At 37.4% G+C, this 20962-nt stretch overlaps 1 protein-coding gene across 5 annotated transcripts in view; it reads left to right on the top strand.

Annotated features, from left to right (window-relative positions):
• Positions 1-20962, top strand: part of klf11a (Kruppel-like factor 11a) — a 33328-nt gene that overhangs the window by 2849 nt on the left and 9517 nt on the right. Inside the window, exons 3-4 of one of the 5 annotated variants that reach the window (XM_042390251.1) lie at positions 1810-1843; positions 10181-10240. The exons of 1 other annotated variant lie outside the window; for it this stretch is intronic. Coding sequence is in view for 1 of the 4 variants with exons in the window: in XM_042390248.1 (XP_042246182.1) it covers positions 20031-20063 (33 nt within the window). In the remaining 3 variants the exon portion in view is untranslated. 3 more of the 5 variants (XM_042390250.1, XM_042390248.1, XM_042390253.1) reach the window with 3 other exon arrangements.

The following is a 20962-nucleotide window of genomic DNA, read 5'->3' on the forward strand; positions in this document are numbered from 1 at the left end:
TTTGTTTGAAACCAAAAGACATTCAGTTTTACTGTCATGTGACAAGGAAAAGCATTAAATCATCACATTTGAGAGGCTGAAACAGCACAGTCTGGGCATATAAAAAACAAAAAAGATTATTCGATCATCCAAATAGTTGCCGATTGATTTTCTTTTGATCAACTGACTGATTAATCGACTGATCATTGCAATTCTACCGAGATAAATTTGAATGAATCCTGGAGGAAGGTGACTGGAAAGAACAGCTAATCTGATGTGAACCTGAGATGTTTTATTGTTGGACTTCTGTTTTATTCGTGGATCTTCCATAACAAACGTGTGAGGTCATCACTGTCCAATGATAACCGGCCGAAAGATTAAGTTTCCTTTTAAAGCTTCTATAATCTATATTTGTCTAGCTGAGCTGTTGCTCGTGGCTCGTAGTGATGAACCCACAGAGAATTATCAGCCGCTCTGCAGCTTCATTCGGCTTTATGGAGCTTTATAATGAGTTTCAGCTCATTGTTTAGCTGTCCGACTGCTACTTTACTGGTTTGGTTCACTCTCAGAGCTCTCACAGAGTCATTGTCGGCCGCAGCGGGCAGCTGTTTTCAGAGAAAAAGCTGTAAAAAGCCACTGTACACTACCTGCTCAGCACCAAACTGCAAACACACACAGTTAGCTGTTGACTAGCTGGTGAACATAGTGGAGAATTTAGCAGCTAACGAGCCAGATATTTCCCTCAGCAGTTGGTAGAGAGGAAAAACAGAGCTACATACAACATATCAACTTAAAAGCTGATATGTCCTACTAAATACAATCAATTAAAATCTCATTGGATTAGCTAGAAAATGCTTCAACACAAAGCTAAAACAAGCTAAAACAGCTTCTGAAATCTCTCTTTTTTATTCTTTACACAACTACTTGCATCACTTTTCATGTAAACAACTGAGTTCATTTTCATATTTATGCATAAAAAAACCTGAGAGGAAACGCCAGAAATTCAGAAAGTAGGTCAAAATGTTGTCTGAGGTGTAAAAGTAGTTGTGTGGATAAAAAAGCAAACACTTGAAAGATGACGTACATGAACCACGTGACTTGAAAACCACTGACGAGACGAAAACATCGGGTCTGTGTGCACACGTGAAACAAACAGAAATGTCATATTTCCATCACATTTTCCACATGGTTTGCCATCGTTTCAGCTTTGACTGCTGCTCTTTTAATAACGTCATCTCGTTGTGTCCTCTTCTTCTGCAATGAGTTGTCATAATCATTCGTCCTGTTCATACTGACCATTAGAAGATCCCTTCATAATGTACTTACAATGTAAGTGATGGGGGACAAAATCCACACTGTACAAAAATGTATTTAAAAGTTTATCTGAAGCTAATATGAAGCTTCAGCATCCAAATGAGTCAAATCAAGTAGATATCTTTCAACGTTACAGTCTTTTTAGTGTCAAAGTCCCTCTTTTTGTTACTATACTTCCACCTGCAGCTCAACAGGGAAACACAAAGAGGGAATTTGATGCTAAAAAGACTGTAAATGTGTCAGATATCCACTTGATATGACTAACTCAGACTGCTGAAGCCTCATATAAGCTTCACATCAACTTTTAATGATTTTGATGATTGATTTTCTGGAAATTTGGTTAAAATTTGAGCTACATTCGGGTGAAACTTGATTTCTGGCGGCAGGAAAAAATAAAAAGGATCGACGTGAAGCGGTTTCACAGTTTTCAGATTTGTAAGATTCCCTCCTTTTACAGTTCTGTACCTTTTCTCGGTCCTTTCTGCTGATTTTTGTGTTATTTTTTGTTTCGTACAGGTCGGAGAGAAACTGCTGATTCAGTCTGAGAGGGGTAAGTCTATGAAAATGCTTTAATCACTCTGAAAACAATCCTCGTCAGACTGGAAAATGTCAGAACAACACTCAGAGAGAGAGAGAGAGAGTCGAGTCGCTGGTCGGCTCTTTTTCCAGAACCTGAAAAGAAAACATGAGTGGAAAAAAAAACACATTTCCTAATTTAGAAACGGGTTCTGCGGCTGTCAGACTGCTGATAAAAGACTCTGGAAAACATCCAGATTACACACTGAGAGGCTGCGCTCAGTTCCTGAAAAGCAAACATCTGTGATCACGACGCTGTCCAGGAGGATTCACCAAACTGCTGATCTTTTATATTTGAAAATCCAAGAAGCCAACATGGATGAATGTAAGAAAAAAAGAAAGTTAGAGCAGGGAGTGTTTCTGTCCTATCCATGAAATAAATAAAACTCTGACCACTTGTTCAGAAACATGTAAAAAGCCTGAATGTCTCTGATGGGCTTAACATTCCTTCAACGCAGCAGATTCTTTCATGCAGCTTTGATTAAATCCATCCTGCAACCTGAGAAAAGAACAGACTGATAACATCGCATCAAAAAACACCGATCGCTTTAAAAATCTGCTCTTTTAATTCATTAAATTCAAGGTATTTGCATTTATGTCTCTTATCTACTGTGCAAGAGGTTTTATAACTTAATACATTGGTAAATTTAAAAAATATTATGTTTTGATATTTTCTTTTGTTTGTCCGTGATTCAGTTTTCTTTGCTCTTATTTTTTATTTTCTCTCCTTTTAGTATTTAAAAGCTAATTTCAGGGTGTTTCCCAACTAAATATCACACACACTCCTTCTTATTTCCTAATATTTACGTCATCTCAATAAACGGCTGCTGGACGGTAAAAACACAAAGAACAACGATGGAAACGAGTCCAAACTTCATCGTTCTTTACTTGACAAAGTCGCACGTGTTATTTTTTTATAAATATATTTAAAAAATATCCATAAACCAAACTAAAATTCTCCAAAAGAAATAATTCACTAATAACTCCTCATCAAAATAAATCCTCTTGTGTAGAATTAATAGAAGAATATTATTTTGTTCTGTCGTCTGAAGGAGAATTAATCTCATTATACTTAAAATAAAATAGTTTTCATAAATTCTTCTTCAATAACTTATTTATAAATGATTACGTTCTTTGAATTATTCATTTATATACTCTCAAATTATATACTACATATTCAATTAAATACTAGATTTAATTCTTGAAGTCCGCACTGGGGCTGAAACTAACAATTGTTTTCATTATCATTAAATCTGATTATTTCTTTTCTTGATTCATAGATTAATCATTTGTTCTACAGAAAATTATGAAAAATGGCCGTATGGTCTTCAGATGTTTTGTTTTGTGTCTGACGAAAACTCCCAACAAGCCAAAATATTTCAGTTTCTATTGATATAAAACAGAAAAGTAGAAACTGGAAGGCGAGAATATTTTGTTAGTTTTTCCTTTAAAAAATGATTTTAACTGTTAATTGATTATCTAAACTGTTGTTGTTTCATTTTTCGTTGATCACTAACTGATAATTTGACTCATCGTTTCAGGGGGAAAAAAACAAAAAACGGCACAAAATGTTTTATCAAAACTGCTGCGTTGAATATTTCCTGTAAATCAGATTCAGTTAATGATAAAATATTCAGTCAGATAAGTTTGAATCCACATGAAGATTTTTTTTAAAATCTTGCAGCAGAAACGTCTCACAGAGATGATATTTTATTATTTTATACAAAAGATAATAATTAGTGTGAACAAGATATCAGGATAAAATCGGGTTAAACAAATAAACGAACCAAATCACTGCAGACACGCTGAAAAATGTCAAAAATGTTGGAGGATGGCGTTAATATTTGAGGAGGAATCTGATTTTTATCTGATTGACTGAAACTAACTTATAAGTTTATAAAAGATAAAACATTTCATCATATTTCTGCTTCAACCAGAAGCAGATATCTGTGATTTCTGTGTTTGCTAACAGACACTGTAAGAAGATAAAAGATGACACAAATTACTGGTAAAAAAAGACTTGTTATTGTTCGGTGTGAAAGTTGATCTTGGAAACATAACTTACAAGCTTTAAACTAACATTTTTGTTCTGCTGTGTGACGAACATCGGAGAAGCGATGGAGGAAGCGTCCAGATCCTTTACTTGAATAAAAGTAGCAAAAATACTCTTTTAAAGTCCTGCTTCAGTAAAAAGTATATCATTATTGTCAGGAAAATGTAATTAAAATATCAAAAATGAAAAATTAATGTAGGCCTTCTTCTTCAGGATGTTTAATTATGGAGCCTGAAAGTTGAATCTATAATCATGCATCATATATTATAAGTTGTAACAGTTGAATTAATGTAGTCGAGTAAAAAGTACAATATTTCTGTCTGGTAGCCTAAAATATCTGTGTCTCAGGAATCTAAACTGTTGATGTTAAAATTGACTCATTTTCAAAAAGGAAATCTAACTGTGAGATGCAGCTGAGAGCGAGTTAAGTTACGTTTTTTATGTTAATTGACTATTTCCAAGATCAACTTTCACACCAAACAAAAAAACCCTCCTTTTTAATATAAATTTTTGTCAATTTCAAGCTTTTTAGTGTCTATTAATTAGTTGTTTTTATTGTCATTACAGTTGTTTTGTCCACAAAATGTCAGAAAATGGTGAAAACTTTCAATCGCTGTTTCCCAAAACCCGAGAAGACGTCAAATATTCAGTTTACTGTCATAGAAGACTAAAGAAACTGGAAAATATTCACATTTTAGAGGCTGCAATGAGAATTTTGACATTTTTTTCTTAAAAAAACAACTCAAAACAATTAATTGATTATCAAAATAGTAATAATAATTTAATAATTTGCAACTAATCACTTAATTGACCGATCATTGCAGCTGTAGGTGGCAGTTCTGCGTTGTCGTAGTCTGGAGAAAAGGATCTAAAATCAGATCAGCGGTGAAGAAGTAACAAAGTACTTTTACTCAAGTCCAGTACTTCAGTACATGTACCTTTTACTCGACTACATTAATTCAACAGCTGTAGTTACAAACCAAACATGATCAACTTATAAAATATTATGCATAATTATAGATTAAACTTTCAGTTCCCATAATTTAACATCCTGAAGATTTATTTGAATTACATGAAAATAATAAAAATAATCGTTAGTTGCAGCCTTTCTGCCACTCTACGTAAAAATGATGCTTCACATTTAATCAGAAAACATATCTGTTCTAATAAGAAAACGTTTCCTGTTATAGATAGAAAATGTATTTTGGAACATCTTTTTCTTTATAATGATAAAAGTTTTCTTATAATTAAATGTGCTTTTATTGAAAGAAACCATAGTATTTTTTATTATTTATCCCTGTAACAAGGAAAGATGAAGGTTCCCAAACTGTAGCTGCATTATTAAAACATCCACCAGTGACGTTTCAAGCTTCACGCTCTTCTTCACACTAAACAAAATACAAATAGATCATAGAGTCTGGTCTAACCCTAACCCTAACCCATGATATATGTGCAAAACCCATTCTATTACTGATCAACATTGCCCTAAAAGAAATTAAGACTTGATCAATGCTGCTGTTTTTATAAGAAACAGATACAGTCTAATATTTCAAACACCTTTTTCATTATAATCAGTTATTTTCTCTCTTTAAAACGAAAAGAAAAGGACCAACAGGGTGGATGGACGTCATGACACAGACAGAATAAATAAAATGACAAATGAGTGCAAGATGTTGGTGCAGAGATGGAAAGATAGTTGAGAAAAAGGGGGAAAAAAGAATATATTCATTCCTAATGAGAAGAAAAATTGATGTAATATCTGGAAGTCACAGTGGAAACGTTGCACCTAATAAACAGCACGCTGCAAAAAACGAGAGAACGTGCTCGTTTTAAAGTGAATCAGCATCTCGTTATGAAACGATGTTTTTCTGCTCATTATGGGGAAAAAAAAGAATAAGAAAGTTTTCTTGTTATATCGAGAAACTGAGCACTTTTTTTTCACGCTGCCATAAAAATCACTGCAACAACCCTGTTGAAGCATTATTAATATTAACATGTTTTTTTTAATTTATCAAACCGAGTCAGTTTTATTTGTATAACACATTTCATACACAGATAAGCTCAGTAAAACACAGAGAACATTCAACAAATGAGATGGAAAACACATATAAAATACTCCACATACATAAAATAACCTTTCAGCCACCCATATAACACACACACACACATACACACACACACACTGTCGTCAACAGTATACGTGTAAAGAACATGTATGAGTTTCTCATTATTTCTACAACTCTTATTTTTCTGTGATGTAATGATTGGAGCAAGTACGTCTTTGTCACAATAAAAAAAAACATTCATGCATTTTGGTTCTATTATGAATTTATTATGAATCTTCTGAAAATGAGACCAAAGCTGCTGGTTCAGTATCCATACAGTAATGATAATATCTGGTATAATGTTCTGTGGCCATTTTCACCTCAGTTAGAAGCTGTTTGTAGTCGTCAACAAGCTTCTGGTTGAATCTTTGACGTCTCCACATGACAGAATTGGTGCAGTTCAACTAAATTTGTTGACTTTCTGACACTTGTTTCTAAAACCTGAACTCTATCCTGACTCAGTCACTGTTGATGTGTGTTTGGGGGTCAATCTCCTGTTCAAACACCCAAAAAAATCCAAACTTCTAGCTGATAATTGTAGGTTTTCCTGAAGAATGTGGAGTGAATCCTCCCTCTTCATTATTAAACAGCCTCAGATCATAATAAACACTATCACCACCTTGCTTGACTGCAGTTATGGTGTTCCTGAGGGTTAAAGGCCTCACCTTCTCTCCTCCAAACATATGTCTGGTCATTGTGGCCAAATAGCTGAATTTCTGTTTCATCTGAACTTCCCTCCAGCAGGCCTTTTATTTCTTTCTATGTGATCAGCAAACTTCAGCCGAGCCTCTGAGGAGCTTCCTTCTCGCACGGCAGCCTCTCAGCCCATGGCGATGTAAAACATGCTCGACTGTGGAAACCTGTCTTCCATCAGCTTCTAATTCATCGCAGACCTGCTTTTTGTGTTTCTTGGTTTGACTCTTGACCGTCCTGACGAATTTTCTCTCAGCAGCAGGTGATAGTTTGCTTTCTTCCAGATCCGACACAACCCCGCTTTGCACTTTACACCTACAATTGTTCGCACAGTTGATCTCGAGACCCGTAGCTGCTTTGAAATGGTTCCAAGTGACTTTCCTGACTTGTTCTAGTCAATGATCTGCTTTGTCAGATCTGCGCTGAGCTCCTCAGACTCTCCCATTGTAGAGTTTGTAGCTGGGTCGGATGAGCGCGTCAAACAAGCTCTATTTAAATGTGCTCAGAGTCAATCATAATCATTCACAGGAAGTTAAAAGGCCACGAAGCACATTTGATTGACGCAACTTTCTATACCAACAAAAATTGATAATTAAAGTTGTTGTACGGATATTTTTGATTATTATTCCTACAACAGTCCTCACACACTTACCACCAAAAGCCTGAGAGAAAAGCAATGTTTTAAGACAGCTTTTAAAATAAGATACAGTTCATCAGGTGGTTTGTTCCAGAGAACAACATCATAGTGAATAAATGCATTTACATTTAGATTTAATTTTGGGTGCAGTAAGGAGACACATGCTGGATGATCTGAGGGATCTGATATAGATCCTTCACATCATCTCTGCCATCTTAGTGGCTGGCTGTCTGTAGCCAATGAGCAGGTCAGAAATATATTTAGGTGCGACACCATTTAGGGTCTTGTAAACAAGCAGTAATACTTTGAAACCAATACTGTACCAGGAAAATCAATAGAAACCAATACTATACTGTATAAGGAGCCAGCGGAGCGTTTTCAGTACAGGAGTAATGTGCTGTATTTTTAATATAACACATTATTTTTTTTAATGTGTTGTATTCAAATCATTTACCACTACAGTGTCTCAAAAAATGTCTCAATTAAATTTTTAAAAAACTGAGAATAAATCTGCCAAATCACTGAATAACCTTTAAAGTCATCCCAGAGTACAAAACACAGTCTTGTGTTTCTGTCTGTTTCTGTGATTTCAGCTCCTGAGAGGCAGAAACTTGAGAAAATGACTGTATGAAAGATGTTTTCCTCATCCTAAGAGAGTTCACAGGAAAGTTTTAAGGCACAAAATGCAAAAAAAAAAAAAGTGAAGGAAAGTGGGAGAAGTATTCAGATTCTTAAGTTAAAGTAGTAATACTGCAATATAATATCAAACTTTTAGTAAAATTGGAGAAACGTTATTAGCAAGATGTACTTGTAAACAGCACTTTCAAGTCGGAGCTCAGGTAAACTATTTTATATACAGTGATGATGTTTAATAATACATATAAGAATCTATATCTTCTAATAGTATTTTACATCATAATTATATATAACACATATAATTTGTAATTTATTTAAAGTTTTAATCTGCAAAGTAACTAATAGCTGTAAAACAAATGTAGTGAAAAAGTACAATATTTCCTGTATAAAGTATAAATTAAAATAAAACATAAGTAATCAAGTAAAGTTCAAGTACCTCAGAACTGTACTTTAGTACAATCCTTGAGTAAATATACTTAGTTACTTTTCAACACTGCTTGATATTAAGAGATATGAGAAGCTAAAGATAGAAAAGGTGTGTGTGGAAAGTACATCTACTCCAGTACTGTACTTAAGTACAATTTTGAAGTACTTGTACTTTACTTGAGTATTTCCATGTGATGCTACTTTATACTTCCACTCCACTACATTTCAGAGGGAAATATTGTACTTTCTACTCCACTACATTTATTTAACAGCTTTAGTTACTTTTCAGATGAAGATTTGACACAATGGATAATATAACAAGCTTTTAAAATACAACACATTGCTAAAGATGAAACCAGTGGTTTCCAACCTTTTCGGCTTTTGACGTCTTACAAAAAGCAGTGTGTAGTCGGGGTCACATTTCACATGTCTATGAGTTGTTAACAGCTCCACCAAATAGTGATTTTTCCCTCTAAACTTCTCACATGCTTTCATTTCAATAAATGTTCAAATGATCCAATATTTCACCACAAATCAAACATTAGAGAAAAAGTCCAGAAACTGAAAACAGATTTGTGTATCAGGACTTTTACTTGTAATGGAGTATTTTTACATTGCTGTATTTCTACTTTTACTGAAGTAATGGATGTAAGTACTTCTTCCACCACTATGTATGTGTGTGTTTGTTTTCGGTGCAGCCCAGCTGACTGAAAACTATAAACAAGATGACACGTGCTGCTGGTAGTGAAGTCCCGCCCTTCCACACACACACACACACACACACACACACACACACACACGTAGACACATACTCTGGCTGAATGTGTGTGAGTGTGTTTATATTCTCTCACGTGTCGGCTGCCGTTTGAGGTCACCAAGTTCAGTGTTTAACATGAAACTGGCTTTACGATCTCCTCTCACTTTCTCCTGTTTAGCTTAGCTTAGCTCAAAGACTGGAAATAAAGACACACAGTTATCCTGACTCTGTCCAAATATAAAAAAAATAAATCTACCAACACCTCTGAATCTGTACAGACAGTTTGTTTGTATGAATCTTGTCCATTGTGTCGTTAACTCACACTGGAGGTCTTAATCTTCCTTTCAGCACAAACAGAACTTTCAATTTTTACCCCCATTCAAACAAGACGGCAGCGTCATCAATAATCTAATAATCTAGTTTCTATGACAGCGTCTCAGTCAAACATATTGAATTTAAAAGAGACATATTCTGCTTTTTGTTGTTTTCTGTTATTTATATCCTGTTCTGATGTCGGATGTTAAACATGGTCAAAGCTCCAAAAGGTGAACGTATGTAGAAACTTGCCTGTAAGTCAAAACCCAGGGTTCAACCACAACATATCAAACATACATTAAAACAAGCTCTGTACAGTATTTAACACATATCTTAACATCCTGCTAACATAGATAAAAATGTGTTAAACTGATCCTGTAACACAGACAGTTTCAAGTTATGTCAGAATTCAACAATGAAGGCGACGCAGCCAACAATAACAAGAGTTATTCCGTGTGTTTGAGTCTGACAAACAACAAAAAAAGGACCGTCAACAGGTTAAACTTTCCCTTCAAGAACAAGAAAACAGGAAGAAAACACTTTTAAATAGAACAGGTAGAAAGATAAACAAAGTTAAATTATTATAATAATGATTGTTACAAGCTGCAGTCTGAATTTAACCTGAGTGCTTTATAGACACGCACACACATTCAGTACAAAAGAGGTCATTTCCTGTTTGTGTCTGACAGGAAGTGGTCATTCTTCAGAGCAGGTCACAGAGTCAGGTCAGCAGACAACAAAAGACTGAGGTGTGTTTTTATTTTTATATCATTAACTACAGTTTGGCCCATTTTTTGTTACAGAAAGGAAAAACTCAAAAGCAAAATGTAAATAGTTTAATTTATTTTGAAAAAGATGAAGCCTGAAAATATCTGTGTTGTCTTGAATCGTTGACTTGAACATCAGTCTGTTTTTTCAGAGGTGTCACACTTTTGATTCTAAATTGAAAATTGATCGAAACGAGCTGTCGATTTTCACCGTCGAAATCAAAAGCAGGATCAGCGATTCTCCCTGTATTTTTTTCCCGCCTACTTTCATGTGTCTGGCGTGCGTCCGAAGGAGAAAATAAACAACATTTCACAGACGACACGGCGTAGCTTACCGGTCGCCTGCAGCTGCGTTACTTTAGGAGAGTCGGAGATGATGGAGAAACAACAGAACTGGAAAATCCTCCTGCTTCCATGAAGTCACCAGTATGACAACATTTTGTCTTCCTGTGAGTTATGTAAACAACAAACATATCGTTGACAGAAAAACAACAGTTTGTAGGCTCTGCTACACACTAATACTAGGAGTATTAGTGTATTATTATTAGTGTAGTATTAGTGTAGTTTTATTTTAATTATCTGATTTCACTGCTTAATTGTAGAACTTAAATGTTTAACCATGCAAAGCACTTTGTAACTTTGTTTTGAAAAGTGCTGTTCAAATAATTATTATTATAAAGTTTATTATATCATCATCATTATAATTAAATGAATGTAAAAAGACTAAAACTGAACTATTTATAACATAAACATCCTTCTTAGTTCAGAATCATTTGTAAAAAACAAAAAAAATTGTATGTAAGTGAAGCAGTGAGTATTTCATCTCTTCAGCATACTGACTGCATTTATTACTGCGCTGAGTGGAACATTTTACTCATGTAATGTGTGTGTGTGTGTGTGTGTATGTGTGTGTGTGTGTGTGTGTGTGGTTTTGGATGATTTTGTGGAAAAGGATTTTTTTTGATGACACATTAGTTGTGCGACAGGAAATGAGTGCAGAGCCACATACAGGAAGTGTTTGTTGATGTTTGACTGCTGGTCTGGAATCAGCCGCCTCAGGAACAAAAAAAAACAACAAAAAAACCCCAAAAAAACAAAACACCCATCATCCCTTTCACTGAAGTCAGCAGCAAACACACATTTTGTGGTGAATCAAGCGTGTGTGAGAAGTTGTTAAAGTCGACATCATCGGCTGTGAGTGAAAGGATCGGTGAGCAGGAAAATGTTTTTAATACATTTTAATCTTTAATGAATACGGCTGTAAAATCCACGGTTCGGTATCTATCTCGGTTTTGATACGAATGAACGGTTCGATACGAATGAAAAATGTAAACATCCGACAACAGCTCATCGGCCATAATATTACTGAGAAGTACCTCAAAATTGTACTTAAGTACAGTACTTGAGTAAATGCACTTTCCACCACTGTTAATGAAGATGTGAAAGGTTTGAGGAGACATATTTATCTCCTATTCAATATAAAATGTGAATTCAGAAAAGTTCAGTACTTTTATATATCCATATTATTACTTTCCAGCTCTGGTTACACATGCAGGGACCAAGTGAGACCTCTGTTCATATTCAGGGTGTGTTTTCATCTCTGCTGTAAAAAAAGAAGAAAAACTTCTTGTGAGTTTCAGTGTGCAGCGACGGCACGCTCGCCGCACCACCCGCCTCTTCCTGGATGGCGGACGGAGCGTGACCTACATTCCACTGACCCCACCCAATCTGGACACCCCCCGCCTTCCCCCTTCACACACACACACACACACACACACACACACACATACTCAGTGTGGGTGTGTTCCTGGTCGGTGAGGTCGTTGCTGTTTGCTTTGGAGGGAAGTCACATCTGCTGTGCTGATCACGCTCTCAGGTTTTTGAGTCCCAACAACTAAATTCAGAACTAAAATCAAGGACTAAATTTAGGGGTTAAACTCACTTAACTCAAAAGCTAAACTTAAGGACTAAATTTAAAACCGAAACTCAGAAGTAAAGTGAAGGACTAAGCAAGGAACTAAATTCAGAACGAAACTCAGAGTCCACTTGTGGCTAAATTTAGGAATTAAACTCAGAACTAAATTAAGGAACTACACACAGACGCTAACCTCAGGAACTAAACTCAGAACTAAATTCAAGAAATAAACTAAACTTAGGTACTAAACTCAGGAAGTAAATTAAGCTGCAGTCATATGTATGATGCTGGGCGCTTTTGTTGTCCTAAATCAGTCGGAATCAAGTTAATTAACATGACGGTAACCATAGCAACATCACTGATGCTTCAGGTTCTGTTAACAGTTAACCGACGAGTGAAACACACTTAAAAACTGATTTTGGATGGGATTAACATTTTCAAACAGCACTATGCGTCGTTAACGGATCGAACATGAAACTGGTGAGCAGAGCGGGTAAAGTCTGAACAAGAACGTGAGCAGCTGTCAGTCGTAGCCGCAAACTGTGTGTGTGTGTGTGTGTGTGTGTGTGTGTTTGGTGGGGTGGGGTGGGGTGTAGTTCCTGGAGATACGATTCTTGGAAGTCTTGAGGGAGGAACGACCTTTGACCTTTCAGTAATGTGCACTGCTGCTACCACGGTGGGTCACGACCTCACGCACACACACACACACATACACACGCAGAGCAGAACAGGATTTATTTGCCTTTCAGACGTATTTACATTGTGTGGTGATTTAACTGAAGCTCTTATCCAGACAGACTGCTGATGAGCAGCAGAACAAACCCTCAAACACACACGTTTGTGTTCTATGTTTGTGAGGACCCTCACTCACATAACACATTCCTGAGCTCCTAAAACTTCACCTTAACCTGCAACCTACATACCTACCTTAACGCTAAACTAGGTGTAAACCCTCAAACTGACCTCAGAAGAAGTCCCCACTCTCCAGAAACATCTTCCCATTTCAAAAAGTGGCTTCACTTTCCCAAAATGTCCTTACAAATGTCCTCCTGACTTTCCCAAAATGTCCTTGCTTTCTAAAAATGTCCTCACATTGAAAAATGTCTTTGTTCTCTAAAAAAAAATATATTGCCAAAAATGTCCTCACTTAAAAAAAAGTGTTCAGTTTCCAAAATGACCTAAAATGCCCCGACTGAAAGAATGTCCTAGCTGTCTTTGCTGTCTAACAAAATTATATTTCCAAAAATATCCTGACTTTCCAGAAATGTCCGGATTTTGTAAACATGTCCTCCCTTATAAACATGTCCTAACTTTCTTAAAAAAAAAAAAAAAAAAGAGAAATGAAAAAGTTATGAGAAATGTCACGGCTTTCCAAATCTGTCCTCACTGTACTCCCTTTCAACTTGACTTTATAAACATGTTCTCACTTTAAAAAAATGTCCTTGCTCTCTAAAGAACATTAAATTTCCAAAGATGTCCTAACTTTCTACAAAATGTGCAGTTTTCAGATGTCCTATCAAAGTCTAAAGCTCAGATTAGACCTCACAAAGCCACCGTTCTACTGTGTTTTCTATTCTCTTCTACTCTGTCCTGTCAGACGGGCTCAGGTCCGAGGTAATAACCCACCAGGCTTCACACCGCTCCGTCGTTTCCATGACGACAGCCAGCCAATTATCACCTCAGATTGCTGTGTTTGAGCGTATTTGAGGAATGCCAGTTAATTTTTTTTCTCCCCTTGTTTCTCAGATAAAGACATCATGTTCCATAAATACTGTACAGCGTGTGAGACAATACAAATACAGACGTGGCTGAAAATATAGGTACCCCCCCCACCTCTGTATTAAGTTGAAACTGGCAGAAGTCTATGCTATCCATCATTCTTTATTTCACATTGAATATAACTGAAACTTTGCTTTTGATTTACAACTTAACATGTTATTTTATACAATAAAACAAATGAAAATGGACAAAAATATTGGCACCCTTAACTTAATATTTTGTAGCACAGCCTTTGGAGGCAATAACTGCAGTCAAGCGCTTTCTATAAATCTGAATAAGCTGATAAAGGGTACCAATAACTTCTCCACTGGTAGTTCAGCCTGTTCTTCTAGAGCAAACTGCTCCAGTTCTCTCAGGTTTGATGGCTGCAAGTTTCAGCTCTTTTCCACAGATGTTCAATGGGATTCAGATCAGGACTCATAGCAGACCACTTCAGAACGGTCCAACGTTTTCTTCTCATCCACTCTTGGATGCTTTTAGATGTATGTCTGGGGTCATTATCCTGCTGGAAGACAGCAGCAGCTTTCTGACACTGGGCTGTGTGTTTGGCTCCAAAATGCCTTGATAGTCTTCTGATTTTATTGCACTCTGCACAGATTCAAGGCGCCCAGTGCCTGAGGCAGCAAAGCAACCCCAAAACATCACTGAGCCTCCTCCATGTTTCACGGTAGGCACGGTGTTCTTTTCTTTGAAGGCTTCATTTTTTCTTCAGTAAACATAGCATTGGTGTGATTTACCAAAAACCTCTAATTTTGTTTCATCTGTCCAAAGCACATTCTCCCAGAAGGACTGTAGTCAACATGTATTTTGGCAAAGTCCAGTCTGGCTTTTCTTTGTCTCCTTCTTAGAAGTGGTGTCTTCCTGGGTCTTCTACCGTGGAGCCCATTTTCATTCACACAGCGAAGGATGGTGCGACTTGAAACTATTGTACCTTCAACTTGAAGATCAGCTTGGATCTGTACTGAAGTTTTCCTTTGTTATTTCTCGATCATTTGAGCGATCCTTCTGTTCAATCTCAGGCCAATTTTCCTCTTGCAGCCAGAGATGTTGGCTACAGCTCCATGGGCCTTAAACGTCTTGATAATATTGGCAACAGTGGTCACAGGAACATCAGGCTCTTTGGAAATGGTCTTGTCAGCTTTACGTTGACCATGCTTGGCTATTACCTTTTTCCTAATGTCTTCAGACTCTCTAGTTTTCCTTCTGTTTTCCGTGTTCAATGTGATGCACACAGTGGCATCAAACAGCAGAGAGAGTAATTTTCTCTTTTTAAACTGGCTGCATGAGTGATTATAAGATTGAAAACACCTGTGATACTAATTAAAACACAGTAGTCTGCTTACAGTATTACTTCAAATCAATTATTTCTTACCACTTCTAAAGGGTACCAATAATTTCGGCCACGTCTGTAACCCTGAAAGACTTTTTACCCGTCTTCTATATTTTATCTCTGTTTTAGATCAATTCACAGGCTCTTTTCTTCCAGAGAACAATTCGATCTCGAGGTAAACAGTCAAAAACAGTGTTCACATCACAAAGTCATCCACCAGGAATGTGCACTTGTGTGTATGTGATAGGCCGATGCGGCAACTTGCTGGATGACATCAGGTTGCGGCAAAAGTTGAGTCAGGTTCAACTTTTGCTGACCGCTGCGTAAACACACTGTCCCCATTTAAATGAATGGGAGAGCTGATGTCGGTCTGAACGCCCCCTTATCCTTCAAGAAATTGTTCCAACATGTAACTCCCCCTAAAACCACAAACATTGCTGTTTGTTTAAACAAATGAGTTACATGTTAATCAATGAGCTTTAGAGGTGTTGGCGGTGTTTTTGTTTAACTTTGGACAAAGCCAAGCTAGCTGGTTCCACCTGCTTCCAGTATTCATGCTAAGCTTCGCTAACCACAGACATGAGATTGATATCCGATCATCACTTTCAGAGGTGGAAGAAGAACTCAGATCTTTCACTTAAGTAAAAGTACCAATACAGTGATGTAAAAATACTCCATTACAAGTAAAAGTCCTGCATGATTACACACTGCTTTTTGTAAGACGTCAAAAGCCAAAAAGGTTGGAAACCACCGGTTTCAACTTTAACGATGTGTTGTATTTTAAAAGCTTGTTATATTATCCATTGTGTCAAATTTTCATCTGAAAAGTAACTGAAGCTGTCAAATAAATGTAGTGGAGTAGAAAGTACAATATTTCCCTCTGAAATGTAGTGGAGTAGAAGTATAAAGTAGCATCACATGGAAATACTCAAGTAAAGTACAAGTACATCTCCCAAAATGTTGAACTTTACAGAAAGAGAAGAATGGGAGCTGTTTTGAAAGCAGAACAGTGTCTAAAATAAAAGAAATAAAGGTCAGGATCTAGGTAACAGTAAATAATGTTGCAGCACCTCTGCTGCAGGTTCTTCGCTCTGACTTCATCCTGCAAACAGCTGGCCGTCTCCTCTGCCTCTGATTTCCTCCTCCACTAGTCTGGGAGTGTTTTCTGCCTGGAAACTGTTTTTTATGGATGGACGGACCGCCTGTGTTTTTTTTTTTTTTTTTTTCTCTCTCTCTCTCTCTCTTTTTCTTTTTTTTTATTTCACAACCTCACTGAACTTGGAAATCAAAATGAACTCACGTCACCCCTGCCTGCTGCCAGATCCTGCTTTTGTCCCAGTTTTCTCTCCTCTTTATGCGTGTGTGTGTGTGTGAGTGTGTCTATGCTTAGTTTACACCTCTCTCTGCAGCACGTTGAGCTGATTCACTCTGAGTAACGAAGCTGTTTATCTGGATTGTGCGCGAGCCAGCGAGCGGCCGCCAACAAGGTGTTTTAAGGCGAACCGGTGAGCCGAGGCCGGCTGTCAGTCAAACACAGACACATGAAGCATCACTGGGAGCTGCGTTCCCCGCTGCAGAAACAGCGAGGAATGAAACAAGCTCTTTGTCTGCCTGTATCTCAGAGAGGATGACGTACCACCACAACCCACCTCCACCTTCCTTCCTCCCCTCCCTCCACTGTTTGCTCATGTCACAAAGATGATGATGATGATGATGGTGGTGGTGGCAGCGCGGCTCGACCTCCAGCCTCCAGCTTAAAGGGTTAACATGCAGCCACAACAAAGGAGCCGGTGCTGGGCCGGCGTGTGGAGGATGGGGGGGAGGAGAGGATGGAGGTGGAGAGGAGAGGGGGGCTCCGGCTGCCTCCTAGCCCCGCCCTGGAATTCTTTATTGGAGAGGCTGTTTACAACCTCGACGCATAGGAGTCCCCGGGTTCATCGGCCCGGTGGGGAGGGGGTGAGGAGGAGGAGGAGGAGGAGGAGGAGGAGGAGGGAGGAGAGGTAGTTGGACTCACAAGAGAGCAGAGAGGAAAATGTTACAGGAAGAAGACAATAAGAAAATATGTTGAGGGCCTCCGAGCTGCAGGATCTGAGCTTTTGTTTCTCACGTTGTTCCCTGTCAGTCTCTCCTTGATTCTTTATCTTTATTTCGTTTCTTTTTTGTTTCTCCCTTTGACAGAATTTGATGTGCACAAGTCTTGAGTCGATGCATGCACGTGAAGAGGGAGAAAAAAAATGCAGGACTGCACCCAAAAAAAAAAAAAAAACCTTGTGGACTTTCCTCTTTTCTTCTGCTGGAGTTCTTTGCTCTGCAGCCAGTGTATGTAGGTTAAAGACAAGGAGCAGGATGACTAATTTTCTTTGTCATGTTTTATAATTCTTTTTAATGATCTTTTTCTCCACACACAGCTGCATCTTTGTCTTTTATCCAGCTGTAGGAACCTCTCTGCCTCCAAAAGAACAAAACCAATGAGTTTCTATTGAATCTAACCAGTGAAAGACACAATCATTTACAATCTTTTTTACATGTTTTTATATCTCTGACCTCACTTCTTTCGTTCCTTCGTTGTTCAGGACTAGAGCTGCAACAATTAATCGAGCAGCAACAAGTCATTTTTCAAGCAAACATGCCAAATATTCTCTGGTTTTAGCCTCTCAAATGTGATGATTTGCTGCTTTTCTTTGTCATATGTGACTGTGAATTTAAACTCTTTGCCTTTTGGACTGTTGTTCAAATTGAAGATGTAATTTTTTTTACAATTTAAAGCAAGTGAAAACTGTGTGTCCAAGCTGCAATCTGCATGCATGTTGTTTATAATCTGCACTGGGAAAAAAAATAAAGAAGTCCTACTGTAGTTTACCCAGCTATCACTTCTCTTCCTGCACTCACACACTTCTGTTTACATCTACATTTTACATGAGTCTCATATTTGCTTCACTTGACTGCAGCACTAGACTGTATTTACACAGGCAGAAACTGTCACTGTGCAACCAACAATTCATCTGCTGATTATTTTCTCGACTACAGCACCATCATTAAGTCTCAGGGCCACAGTAACATATCCAGATTGCTTGTTTTGTCTGACATTCAGATTAGTTATTCAGTGTATTCACTGAGGACTAAAGTGTTCACATTGAGGAGGCTGAAACCATTAACATTTGGGCAGTTTTGCTTGAAAATGACTTAAATCATACTCAAAATTGATGCAGATTATTTTTCTGTCAATCAACTCATCAATTAATCAACTAATTGTGTCAGCTTTGATAAAAATAAGAGCTAATTCAACTGTCAATTGAATTAGCTCTTATTCAACTCAGTCATGTTTTATATATTACATGAGCATTGAAGTTCAAATTCAACCAGAAAAAAACTTGCCTATTCAGGACAGTTAGAGCATAAAACATAAATTGTGTTTATGCATACATCTTTGTAAAAATAAGAGCTAGTTCAATTGACAACACATATTTTTATTAAATATTTTATATTCTGTGATATAATAATTTTCCAAAGTTCGCATTTTTCATTCAAACCATAAAAACCTAAATTCTTCAGGACCAGGATACAAAACCAAAACATGTAAAGATAAAAAAAACATCAACATAATTATGTCAGAATACATATTTATATAATTTAGGAGCTAATTCAATTGATGACATATTTTTTTATTATTTTATATTTTGAGCAACCATAATACTCTAATATGATGTAGACTGTTCAAAGTTAGTTTGTTTGTCATTTCAGGCATAAAGAACATTGTTCCTTCGTGACCAGGGTACAAAATCCCAACAAAACATACTATATTGACAAAAACATCAATATAATTGTGTTTATGAATACATTTTTATAAGATTAAGAGCTAATTCAATTGACAACACATATTTTATTTCATATTTCATATTTTGTGTTATCACAATATTCCAAAATTCTAATTCATGTCATTCAAACCATTTAAACCTCGATTCTTCAGGACTAGGATACAAAACCCCATCAAAAAACATAAAAACATCAACATAATTATGTCTGAATACAATTCAATGGACGACATATATTTTTATTAATATCTTGTTTCAGACATAAAGCACATTTTTTCATGGTCAACAAAACATCCACATGTAAAGGAAAGAAACAAAAACATCAATATAATTGTGTTTGTGAATATTTTTCTGATAAATAACCACATATTTTATTGTATTTCACGTGATCTTTCATTCATTCTGTTAACAGTGCACGTGTCTATACATCATATTGTATGTGCAGTTGTTCAGTACATGCCTCTCTCGCGCGCGCGCGCGTCCTCGCGTGTGTCGCGGTCCCGCCTCGCGCCTGTCTGCTTCCCAACCTTTCCCCCAGTTCGAGCGCGCAGCCGGGTTCACCGGGTTTACTCTGACACCGCTGACTCCGCGGCCCCGCCCCCCGACAGCCACGCACCCCGCCTCGGGCCAATCGCGTCGCGCCCACGTCCTGATCACGCACCGCCTCACCTCCCATTGGTCGAAGCTCGCTACACCTTTGCCTGTGATTGGCTGCGTGTTACCACCCGCCAGACTGCTCTGAATTTTTTTTCTGTGTTTTTTTTTTTCGCTTTTTTTTTTTTTTCTTTTTTTTTTTTTTTTTTTTTTTTTTTTTGGCTCCACTCAGCTGAAGCCAGTCTGCTGGCAGAGGCTCAGCGCTTATTATTGACTGCTCGCACTCCCGCTACTGTCTCTGCCTCTATTTTGAATTTGTCGCACATTTTTTAACTCTTCCTCATGCTCAGCTTCACGGCGGAGCGCTCCTGTCAGGTGAGTCCGCTTCACGGCCAACAAGCCGGCGGTTTAACGGCTGTCCGGCGGCTATTTCATTAAGTTGTTGCTGTTATTATAAACTGAGCCGTTACCTGCATGCTCATACCGACACACGCTGGTCTCAGGTCAGCTGCTGGGGCTCTAACCTGGGCTTCAGGTGAGCTGTTTTTGTCTTATTTTGGCGCTGTCGGCTGGTTTATTTGAGGTCATACTGAACCCAGTGTCTCCTGTGTGTGCGTGTGTGTGTGTGTGTGTTCACAACAGTTGCATCACTGCAATGCATCGCTCCATCACAAAGTTTAAACATGACACTTTTATCCTAAACTGATCAGGTCATGTTTATTTTCGTTTAATCCGCACCTGCTTGTTGTGATTGATTAGTTTTGATTGTTAATAAGAGGAATCAGATTCTAGTTGATTGTCTTTGTTGTTGGATCATTACTGGCTGTGAGGTGTGTGTGTGCGTGTGTGTGTGTGTGTGTGTGTGTGTGTGGGAGGGTTAATTTAACCTTAATATTAGAGCTGCAGCTAATTATGTTTCTCTTTGTTGATGACTTATTTGAGGCGAATCAGAAAGTACGTAGGAAGATAACAGAGTCCTTAAAGTTTAGTATTAAAATATGATAATAATCTGACTGTCAGTCAAAAAAAACATTAATTTCTTTTTAATAGGACACATAAAAGAAAATTATTGTTCATATCTGTGAAGCTGTAACCATAATTTGTTCAATATAGGCTATTCTTGTTATAAGTTAATCATTTGGTTTATAAAATGTCAGTAAATGTCTGTCACAGTTCTCTAAAGCTCACATTTGCATATTCATTTTGCTTTTTTTGTCTGACCAACAGTCCAGAATCTAAAAATATTCAGTTTACTGCCATAGAAATCTAAGAAA

The sequence above is a fragment of the Thunnus maccoyii genome, chromosome 17, assembly GCF_910596095.1.
Source record: "Thunnus maccoyii chromosome 17, fThuMac1.1, whole genome shotgun sequence".
NCBI classification, from domain to species: Eukaryota; Metazoa; Chordata; class Actinopteri; order Scombriformes; family Scombridae; genus Thunnus; species Thunnus maccoyii.